Source organism: Micromesistius poutassou, assembly GCF_964030765.1.
Source record: "Micromesistius poutassou genome assembly, contig: SCAFFOLD_1308, whole genome shotgun sequence".
Lineage (NCBI taxonomy): Eukaryota > Metazoa > Chordata > Actinopteri > Gadiformes > Gadidae > Micromesistius > Micromesistius poutassou.
In genome coordinates, this window is record NW_028177177.1 from 3,187 (window position 1) to 15,131 (window position 11,945).

An 11,945-nucleotide genomic window follows, 5' to 3' on the forward strand; every position below is an offset into this window, starting at 1 on the left:
GCTTTTATCCAAAGAGTTTTACAGTGTTGACTGACCTGAATTCACCCATTCAGGCACACATTCACACACCGACGGCGGAGTGACGTGGTGTCTTGCTCAGGGACACCACGAAACTCAGCTAGGAAGAGCCGGGGATCGAACCAGCAACCTTGCGGTTACCAGCCAACCCGCTCTACCTCCTGAGTAGGGCCGCTCGATTATTATCTCGATTATTCAAACGATTATTTTTGAGTTTGGAAACATTGGAAGCATTTATTCAGAATTTCTCTCCAAAAAAAACACTTTGTAAATGAGAACTTTGAAATTTCCCCTTAAAAATATACACAAAATGGTCAAATAGAAAATAAAGTCCAGATATGAATCCAGCTGTTCTGCAATTTCTATTTAAAAATATATATATTTATTTTTTAAAATCGTTTCAACTCGATTATATTAGTTTGGTGATCGTTTCACTCCGAAATCGAAATCGCGATCAAAAATTTGATCGATCGCCCAGCCCTACTCCTGAGCTAATGCCGCCCCACAGAAGATCCAGGACTCCCCCTCCAACCCCTCCACCAGCCTCCCCTGTCCTCCCCCAACGCCCTCCAACCCCCCACTCCCCCAACCCGCTCCAACCTCCACCGTCCTCCCCCAACGCCCTCCAACCCCCCACTCCCCCAACCCGCTCCAACCTCCACCGTCCTCCCCCAACGCCCTCCAACCCCCCACTCCCCCAACCCGCTCCAACCTCCACCGTCCTCCCCCAACACCCTCCAACCTCCCCCAGTACCCCCCCCCCCCCCCCCGGTCTCACCTGCAGCATGTTGAGCAGCAGCGAGCGGAACTTGGTGCCCTCCACCATGAACAGCGCCATCTTGTCGCAGAGCCTGGCGGCGGTGGCGGCGAAGCTGCGGTCCGCCGCCGCCGTGCCGTAGATGGCGGCCACCACCTGCGCCAGGGACTCCTCGCAGCGCGCCGAGCCCTGCGCCTCCTCCATGAAGGAGGCCAGCCGCTGCTCCACGCCGGTGCTGTTGCTGCGCATGCTGTCCAGCAGCTCCACCAGGCGGTCCATGCGCTGCGAGCCCGCGCCGTCGCCCGCCACGCATGCCTCGTCCTGGGGGGGGGAAGAGGGACGAAGGTGAGAGGGTGAGGTACCAGGGTGGGGGGGTTACTCGGTTCGATTCCCTGATGTCTACGGCTCTGGAGCTGTCGGGTCAGTGGAGCTGATCCGACGAGATTTCCGAACCCCCCCCCCGTCGCTGTCTCTTTAAAAAAGTGTTTCACTGGTTTGAGCTACATATCGCACTTACTTCTTGGATATTAGAATCTGCTAAATAACAAATTTGAAATAGATATGAGTAGAGTATTTATGTGTGTGCGTGCCATTCTCCAATATTGATACGTCCGCAGCTACGAGCATCAAATATAGAAATAAACGATTAATCAGGACCGGCTTTCTGGGTGCGTGATAAGAATGCGATTTTGGTGGTTGCTGCAGAAGAGATTTGAACTTGGTGACATAACATGATGCTGAAAAGGCAGATGGTGAAAATAGACAGGAGGAGGGCCTGCAGGACTTGGCACGCATGTACGCGCCACCCTCCGAGTAAGGTTCGCTGGAAGGTATTCAGTTATGCCCATGTCTGGACAGTTATGCACTGCATGGCTTTGTGCTTTTTCCCCCCCACTCACGATCCGCACAAACGTCTATACTTGGCCCGAGCAACAGAAAACGACTATTATACGGCTTCTCGTTCGCCTCGTTTGAGAACGGTGGGTTACATGTAAAAAAAGGGTGAGACGCGACCTAGCCACCCGATGAAAACGGCTTCTTCTTCTTCTTCTTCTTCGCGCCGACGCGGAACCCGTCGCACAATGGCATGTAGACGCAAAAAGATAACAAGTGAAAGACTAACGTCTCTACGGTAAAGACGGCTATACACAATGTCTAGGCGACGCGTCTGAACATAAAGGCCACGCGTCACAATGCAAAGCCTTTAGAAAAGGTGTTCCTAACACAAGACAAAAAGAAAACTTTCCGCTACCTTGTCCTTTAGCCGGCGCCTCAGCCGCTCCTTGGACGACTGCAGGAGGGTGACTTTGGGGCACCCGGACCGGCCCTCGCCGCCCCCTTTGCCCCCGCTCTGCGGTCGCGGCGGGGCCGCCGGCTGGGGGCTGGCGGACTCCTGACTGAACGCCCGGTCACGGCAGGAATTCTGATTGGCCCTGGGCCCGGACGGAGTGGATTCCTGGGGGGATTTCCTGCCGCCGCCGCCGCCGCCGCCGCCCCAGTCCTTTGGTTCCTGTTGTGGCGTTCTGCCGTGGTCGCCGATTCTTACATTCTCGCCCACGGGCGTCTCGTTGTCTTTGGTGGTTGCGGCGCTGCCGGGGGTGGTGGGGGTGGGGGTCCGGGGCGGGGCCCCCCTGTCCCCCGTGGGGCTGCCCTGCCCGTGGCCCGGGCCCTTCTGGTTGTACTGCCAGCGGCGGTTCTGGCTGTAGCCGTGGTGAGGGGGGCCCCCGTGGCGCTGCCCGTGGTGGCCCCCGCCTTGGTTCTGGCGCAAGGGCCGGCCGTTACCATTGTTCCTGCTCTCTCCCGATTGGTCCGGCGACTGGGCGGGCTGCTGCTGCTGCTGCTGCTGGTGGTCTTGGTGGTGGTGGTGGTGGTGATGTTGGTGGTGGTGGTCTTGGTTCGGGGAGAGCTGCTGCTGCTGGGATGACTGATCCCTCTGGTGCTGCGGGGACTGCTGCTGCGGGGGAGGGGGCGTTTGATTCTGGTTCTGGCTCTGGCCCGTCTTGCCGGGTCCCTGTGGTCGCTGCTGTCTCCTGGAATGAGAGGGGGGCGGAGTTAGCCACATGGCTCAGTGGTGGTGGTGGTGGTGGCGGCGGCGGCGGCGGGGCTGTCTGGCATGCACGCCCCTCACCTCTCGCCGCGAGGCTAGCCTGGCACGCACTGACGAGACCAGCCCTCTGTGTCACAGTGTGTGTGTGTGTGTGTGTGTGTGTGTGTGTGTGTGTGTGAGACGCTGGCGCGCGGGTCATCCATCTGCTATGGATACACTAAAGCTGCCTCTCTGGTCCCTAATGCCTCCTCCATTTTAGCCTTGTGCAGCTTACCAAGAACCCCATAAAATGTAGACATTTTAAACCACGTACTACTTTAAAAACAACCGGAAACCAAAAAAAAACAATTTCAATTGAATGTACTCCTTTCGGAATGGAGTCAGAAAACTAAAAGCAGCAGTATATAAAGTGTTTTCTTTCACATTCACGTTGTCTACAGTGCCCCATTTTAAACGTTGCTGCTGCTGCTGCTACAATGCGTTGCGTCCCTAGTCCCATCTCCTCTACCCTGTCCTTATTTTCCATCGCGGCTACAAAACCGGTCTCTGTGTTTTCGAATCCACCCGTCTCTGTACCACCGGCCAGCCAGCCTAAGCGACGTGAAGTGAACGGCTGGAGTTCCAACTCTCTAAACGCCATAGAAAAAGATCCCTCCCTTAAGACATTCCTCTCTCTCGCTGTAGAGACGGCAAAACCGCACTCAAAGCCAACATACATACGGCGCTACAGTATGCCCCCGCCGTCCCTCTGTCGCGCGTCGAGGTTACCTCATCCTCCGCCCGCTCTGTCATTTGGCCGCGCTGCTTCGCGGGACAACACACACACACACACACACACACACACACACACACACACACACACACACACACACACACACACACACACACACACACACACACACACACACACACACACACACACACACACACACACACACGACATATGTTGCCTTGGATTAGTCACACCGTAGGGTGGGTGGAGGGCCGCCCCCCCCCCACCACCACCACCACCCTATTGCGTATGGTGGCCATTTCTCAGACTTAGTCTTTAGTCTCTTGTGATTACAAATTCCAGCTTTGCAGGTTTCGGTGGCGGAGTACATCGCGCCGGGGGGGGGGGGGGGGGGTCGCTACCGAGTAGGCCGTACGTACGCCCCTCTGGAGGAGCGGGTTCGATTCCGTCCCGCGGTTCAGGTGATACAGCGCGTTCCCCCCCCCCCCCCCCCCCCCCCTCTTTTCTTTCTATTCACAAAAAAAAAAGCTTTATGTGAAGTAGAACCACAGAGAATTGTGCGGCTGCGTGACGTCGGCTCTGACCTATATACACCTACACTCCGGGGCGGGGACGGGTTCAGCGCGCTAATTGGTCCGTCGGTGAACACCCGAGGTGAGTGTGAACTCGCGGCTGAGACGCGTCTGCGCTGGAAGACAACCTGTTCTGCAAGCCTGTTTCTCCAAATGACCATTATAATCAGAGCGGCTGTTGAACGCCCTGGTTTTCGAGGAGGCTGGCGACTTATTACTGCGTATAGACATGAGACGCGTGCATGGAGGAGGAGACATGAGACAGAAATATATATTAAGTTAAAAGGTGACAGCCGGCCAGCCTTAGGAACAGACAAGCGTTCGCGTGACGTCTGCACCTTAATGGCTGGTGGTATTCGGAGAAAAATAAACATCAGATCAGGACAAAGTTTCCCAGGTATTCCGGCTGTAGGGAAAGCTAGATTTCCTGTGCTTATCCACACAGTAGCCTTTTTTTTTTTTTTTTTTACACCCAGACGGCTGTTGAAGTTGCCATGAAATTACCATGGGGTACCAATTTCTACACCCAATTGCCTTCCGACTGCAGGCGATGAAAACAAACGGGTCAGTGTATCTCTCTTAATACAGGACGTTCCATGGGAGAGAGGAGGACCGGGGATGCTGTGTTGCTCATCGAGCAGGACGTCCACTTTAATAGTTGATACGTGGTGCTGGTGTACATTTCCATTTCGTTTGAGCAGCAACTGCTACATAAAAGACGGGGGCCGCCCAGCGGAGCCAAAATGATTCAGAGAGAATATGTGAAGCGATCGTATGGTGGGAAATGGGCTGGGGAGCGCGCGCGCGCGTGTGACATAACATGATTGTTGTGTTACACGGTCTCCCACTAAATGTTCTGCTGGTGAACTTCCCTGGGAGGTTATTTTTGGACTTGGACTCTGATGTTCTGGATAAACTCGACTCTCGACTGAGAGCCCACGCTAAATTAGCTATTCTCATAAATTAAAAAGTGAGATCATTTTCAAGCGCATGGCTTATGTGGTCAATATACTACATGTGTGTCTGATATGTTTTGTATTGATGACAGTGAAGCCCTGTGAATGAAGAGAAGGTTATCTTCCCAAATGCATTCAGAGAGCCACAGCTCAAAGAGAGCTAAGTTATTCCCAATTTCTCAAAGAAATGCACACTAAATCTGCATTACCCTCCTCACATCAGTGAGACAATTTCCAAGTTCCTCCACATCAGTTCCAGATCTGCCCAGCTCCCTCACCCGCCAGTTTAACCAATCAGGAGTCACTTGAGCTTCAAAGGATGCTGAGAACCAATCAAATGCCGCCTCTCCCGGGCAGATAGATTGAAGCATGACGGCTATACCAGGATACCCCATTCAATCCCATTTCTCATACTACCTTTCTAAAATAAATCTGCATTTAAACGCTCCCAACTAAAAGCATCTGCAGTCTCACAGGCCTATGGAAATCTGCCAAATAAATATTTAATTTACATTTCAATACATTTTAACGGCATTAATGAGGCTATACGTCCTGCTTTCCATATGTAGGAGGTGCACACATTCAGGCAGAATGTCTTGAGCAGATCTTTGCATACTAGCCAAACACAAACTTCTCTTAACCGTAATGGCCACAGAGGTTGCATCTTCACACACACACACACACACACACACACACACACACACACACACACACACACACACACACACACACACACACACACACACACACACACACACACACACACACACACACACACACACACACACGATTGAAGCCTTCTCCATGGAGCCTTGAGGAATCTCTAAGGCTCCAATTATATACCTACATATCCATGCCATAACCGTTCTCTGTGTCATCACCTAAAGCAACGCTCGCTAGCACACAGGGCTGTGGGCCCCCCGAGGGCCGGCACTGGATGCTAAATGTCTGCTGTTTCTTTCCACTGTTTACATCAGACCGACCCCCCCACCCTTAATATTATTCTCGTGTCATGGGAGCAACACAAACACAAGAAGGACATGCGTGTGTGTACCCGCACGCAGCGTACGGGCTGATCAATAAAGCTAGAGATACGGCCCCCCCTTACCAAACCAGACCATCTCTAAATCACAGTGACAATGGGTCTGGTCGTAATCGGGCGATTCTTATCTGTAGTTGGTTGGAGAGAGAGAGCGCACACACGAACACACACACACACACACACACACACACACACACACACACACACACACACACACACACACACACACACACACACACACACACACACACACACACACACACACACACACACACACACACACACACACACACACACACACACACCAAAATGCTCTGAAATACAGTCTGAAATTAAAACTGCGCGCAGTGATGAACGGGACCTCGCGCCGGCTTGCAGCCGCCACTACGAGGTCCCGTTCATCACTGCGCGCAGTTTTAAAAAAAAATCGCGCCGGCTTGCGGCCGCGTCACGTGCCGTCGTAACATGTGTGCTGGCAAGATGTGCACATGTTAGGACCGCACGTGACGCAGCCGCAAGCCGGCACGAGGTCCCGTTCATCACTGCGCGCAGTTTTAAAAAAGCGCAGTTTTAACAAAAATTCGCGAATTTATGTAATCTGTAGAAGCAGAGGTGCCCTGTGGTGTCCTACTGATTGTTTTGACATTAACATGTAAGACCACATTTAACTGAATTACATGTTGTAACAACTTTAACTAACATTATTAACCCTACATCAATGATCCGATAAATTCCCTAGGAGGAGTTAGTTCAAATACAAGGCGACGGAATTCAAAAATGGCCAACTTTGACGGCACGCCACGGCCACGCCCTTCAACGTACAGTCACAAATAGCACGGCGTTGGTTCAGCACCATTTTTTGACTGTACTAACCAATTGTGAAGCAGATGCGATAAATTCCCTAGGAGGAGTTTGTTCAAATACAATGCGAAAAAGTGAAATTCCATTCAAAATGGCCAACTTTGACGTCACGCCACGGACACGCCCTTCAACGTACAGTCACAAATAGCACGGCGTTTATTCAGCACCATTTCATGACTGTACTGACCAATTTGGAAGCAGATTCGATAAATTCCCTAGGAGGAGTTAGTTCAAATACAAGGCGACGGAATTCAAAAATGGCCAACTTTGACGGCACGCCACGGACACGCCCTTCAACGTACAGTCACAAATAGCACGGCGTTGGTTCGGCACCACTTCATGACTGTACTGACCAATTTTGAAGCAGATCCGATAAATTCCCTAGGAGGAGTTCATTCAAATACAAGGCCAAAAAGTGAAAAAAATTCAAAATGGCCGCCGAGAGTGAAAAATAAAAAAATTAAATTTCCGACTTCCGGTGGGTTTTGGGGCATGGGTCCAAGAGGCTTTTCTGTAGGTATTGGCACGTTATACGTGCCTACCAATTTTCATACATATTGGTGAAACGTGGCGCAGGGGCTGCTTTTTAAAGTTCCTGTAGGGGGCGCTACACACATGAGAAACACGATTTTTGGTATGTGAGCTACCGGCACCAGTCTACACGTGTCCTGTGAATTTCATATTCATAACTATTACGGTCTCCGCACAGTGATTTTGCAAAAAAGTGAAAAAAATTCAAAATGGCCGCCAAAAGTGAAAATTAGAAATGCAAATAGCCGACTTCCTGTGGGGTTTGGGGCATGGGTCCAAGAGGCTTTTCTGTAGGTATGGGCACATTGTACGTGAATACTGAGTTTCATACATATCGGTGAAACGTGGCGCAGGGGCTGCTTTTTAAAGTTCCTGTAGGGGGCGCTACACACATGAGAAACACGAATTTTGGTATGTGAGCTAGAGGCACCAGTTTACACGTGTCCTGTGAATTTCATATTCATAACTATTACGGTCTCCGCACAGTGATTTTGAGGCTCTGGCGGCCATGTTGTTTTTTAAATCGACTTAATTTTTGGTGAGCAGTTAGAACTTTGGTACTTAACGGCCATTGAGTTGGTCCCGCTCAAATCAAACATTGCGTCTATGAACTGTGGCTATTTTAGTAACGGGCCACGCCCACTTCGATGCCACGCCCCATTTGAAAAATTGTTGACTTAATCTTGTTCAGAATTCGATTCTGAACAACTTTAGTAGAGAGGTCCAACACCATAGGAGTCCAATTAATGTAGATATGTGCAATTTACTATTTTTGGGGTGAAAAACACACCCCTTTTTGAACTCAATGGCTCATGGGTACTTTGAAATTTATCCTACAGACTAATCCTTATGTCAGATTTAAGATAATGGGCCATAGATGATATGTGCCAAAGGATTTTTGTCAAAGTCGAAAAACCTGGGATCCTTGGGGAATTTACTGTTTTTAACTAAATTCAAAATGGCGGGAAATCTGGCTACCGGAAGTGCTAAGTTAGTATCTGCAAATTTCTTCATTATGAGGATTTGCATATGTGTGCAAAGTTTCATGAGTTTAGGTCTGACCGGTGACGAGTTATGCGTGTGCAAAGGTTGAAATTTTGGCATAGTTGGTATAGCGCCACCTAGGGGCGAATGTGAATTTGAGGGCTAGAATATCAAATTTTTCACCAGTCCCACAAAATGCACCAAGAAAAAATGAGTTTTCGAATATGTGCAGGGGGGGAAAAATGCAGTCGAAGTGGCTAAAAATAATAATAATAATAATAAACACGAGGATTTCAATAGGGTCCTTGCCAAGTTTGGCTCGGTCCCTAATAACCTTTCTGCTCCTGCCCGGCAGCACTTAACCTCTGGAGGGAGAAGCAGAAGAAATAAGGCCTTTATTTTCTCTCGCTTCTCTCTCTCGTTCGCCCTCCTTCACCCACACACACACACACACTCACTCACAACCCCGCACTTTACCATGAGGTCCAGGCCGAGCGAGACTAATTGTAGAACTTCTAATGGCAACTTCAGGTTTTTTTTTTTTTTTACACTGTCTCTCTTCAGCCACTTTCTTGTGGCACTCTTTGCCTTGACCTTCCCCCCCCCTGCACACACACACACACACACACACACACACACACACACACACACACACACACACACACACACACACACACACACACACACACACACACACACACACACACACGACCACTTTCAGCTTTGAGAACTCCCTTGATGGCATGGGACCCGATAACCGGCGGTTTGTGCGGCGGTAATGCTCGGTCCTCGGACGACGACCAATCTTTCGCGAGCGTCACATAGACCTCCGGCGATCGGGTGCAAATAACCTTAAGCAATCCGTCGGCAAATGGTGACGGGTGAAGCTTTTCGGGTGAGACCCTCGAGAAAACACACTACACAACTGCACAACTAAAAAGGACAACTGGGTGATGGGGATGGCCAGGGGTCCTGGTGGCTGTCCACTCGACACTCAAACTCTCTCGCTCTCTCTTTCCAGTCAACACTTCCTCTCTCAAAGTGTAGACAAGAGCCAACAAATGCTGCGCCAATAAAACAGAGGGAGGAAGTGGGGGGGGGGGGGGGGGGGGGGGGGGGGGGGTGGGGGGGGGGGAGACGAAGGAGAAGTTGAGCGCACTATAGAGAAGTATTGTTGGGGGGGGGGGGGGGGGGGGGGGGGGTAGAAAAAAAAAAGAAGGCTTTTCAGGGGTGTTTGTTTATTTACCCCCGGAGCCCCGCCAAAAGCCAAATGCTCCGGATATATTCAACACACACACACACACACACACACACACACACACACACACACACACACACACACACACACACACACACACACACACACACACACACACACACACACACACACACACACTCACAGCAACACACACACACGTCTTGTGCGGGTCCGTTTATAGCCAGCCAGCGAGCGTACATCACTCGCTGGTCTTTCCCGGGCTAGAATGTCAGTCCTTCGCATGATGGTTGAGAGAGAGAGAGAGAGAGAGAGAGAGAGGCGGCTCGGTGGTCTGGCCGAGGGTGGTGGAGGAGGAGGTGGTGGTGGTGGTGGTGGTGGTGGTGATACTGACCTGGCCTGCAGAGACTTGACGCTGTCCCCCCGGGCCAGTAGGCAGCAGTATGGTGATCTTGGTCCCTGCTAAGCGGATCAACAACTCTACAGGCAGGGGAGCAGGAGGAGGAGGAGGAGGAGGAGGAGGAGGAGGGCGTTCCAACAGTGCAGGAGGTGGGGAGATGGGGAGGGCACAAGGAGAACCATGAGAGCGGGGTGGGGAGTGGGGGAGCAGATGGATGCAGAGGAAGCAAGGCCAAGCATTGAGGGGTGAAGGAGCGAAGGAGGAGGAGGAGGAGGAGGAGGAGGAGACGCTGCAGGAGAACGCGAGGAGGAGGAGGAGAGCGCGGTGTCGAGAAAATAATAAAACAAAAGGATGAACCAAATGAACGGATGCCGGAAAATACGACTAAATCTAGTCAAGGTTTCTACTTTAGCGATACTGAAATTAAAACTACAGCTATGGTCGACAGGAAATGAAATGAAATGAAGGAGAGGTGAGATGATGGCGAGACAGGGGGGGGGGCCCTAAAGCGGGTGGCGCAGGACCAGACCTTCCAATTGGTGGATCCGGGTCGGGGGGGGGGGGGAGAGAGAGGGAGGGAGGGGAACCCTTATAGGCCAGACCAGTTAACCTGAACCCCCTCAAGGCGTCGTTGGTGGCAAGGCGGCAATTGGAGGAGACCCCTCAACACCTACTGACACTTTTCCCCACCGTTGTGACTTTAAGTCGTCCGTTTGAAGTAAAGACGTTGTTTTTTGTTTTTTTTTGTTTTTTTTCCCAATGCTGCCAAGTGTGGGCTGTTGCCTTTTTGATTTTTTTTCTTCCCTTGCATAACGTCTTTGTTCTAAAGGAAACAACCATTATCACAACAGCAGAGGAGGAGTGTGCGCTGTGGACACTTTTTCCACCGCAGATCACTGTGAGATTGAAGTGAGAGACACAGGAAGACTGCTGCGGTGAGACCAGTGCCTGGCGCGAAACCCGCCAGTTCTCGTCAGCCAGACGCTACGCGCGGAACTGCAAGCGACGTGCGCGAGCTCAACGCCGTTTGCCATACAATTTCGTCGTCGACGGATGTCGAAATAGCGGCGTGTATTATACAACATCCTGCCGTTAAGAAGTACAACGTGATGCCGGTTATCGGGGGGGGGGGGAACTCATGTACCAAGGATATACATTCTCCTGTTTTTCTGGAGATGTAATCCCTGAAAGTGAAATGGAATCGATTTGATTCAATTTCCTTTTTCATTTTGTTCAATTCAAAAGCCGTTTAATTTTTGCTATTAGCGCCTCAGGTGTGACAGACCACAGTCGGAAATGTGGGAGCCCCTTCTTGAAACACATACGCTTTCATTTATTATTCGTAGGGCGAGAATAGACGTCGAGGAGGAAGGGGGTGAAGGCGACCGCCACGTCGTCTCTGTGGGAGCGAGCGAAACGGCAACATAGCCCCGTAAATCACAACAGTAAATCACAAAATGTCAAGCGTGCGTTGATGTGTCTTTCTTAACTACAAACACATGCAGCGCGGTGCGCCCTCTCTCCCCCCCCCTCTCTCTCTCTCTCTCTCTCTTCTTCAGTTCTTTTACTGCATGTGAAACTCTCCTTAACCTCTCCGCCTCGGTGTCTGGTCGTCTCAGCGGCCCCGGGGGCAGTCAAACAGTCGGGCCCCCGACCGCAGGACTACTCAGCAGGCACAACAGGAAGTCAAGTCATGCCATTACTTTTCTGTCTCTCCCTCTCCCTCCCGCCCTCCCTCCCTCCCTCCCTCCCGCCCCTGGTTCTCCTTTGATGTGGAACCAGGACGCGCCACTTAATGCACAAAACACCCAAAGTCCTTGAGGTGTTT

At 51.3% G+C, this 11,945-nt stretch overlaps 1 protein-coding gene across 1 annotated transcript; it reads right to left on the reverse strand.

Annotated features, from left to right (window-relative positions):
- Positions 1-796: 796 nt before the first annotated feature.
- Positions 797-2,972, reverse strand: LOC311376692 (CBP80/20-dependent translation initiation factor-like; the record flags this gene model as incomplete). Its single annotated transcript, XM_084491189.1, has 2 exons — positions 2,028-2,972; positions 797-1,096 (listed from the first exon to the last, which is right to left on the reverse strand). Coding segments are annotated over exons 1-2 (1,110 nt in total), but the record flags the coding sequence as incomplete, so codon positions are not given.
- Positions 2,973-11,945: the final 8,973 nt, after the last annotated feature.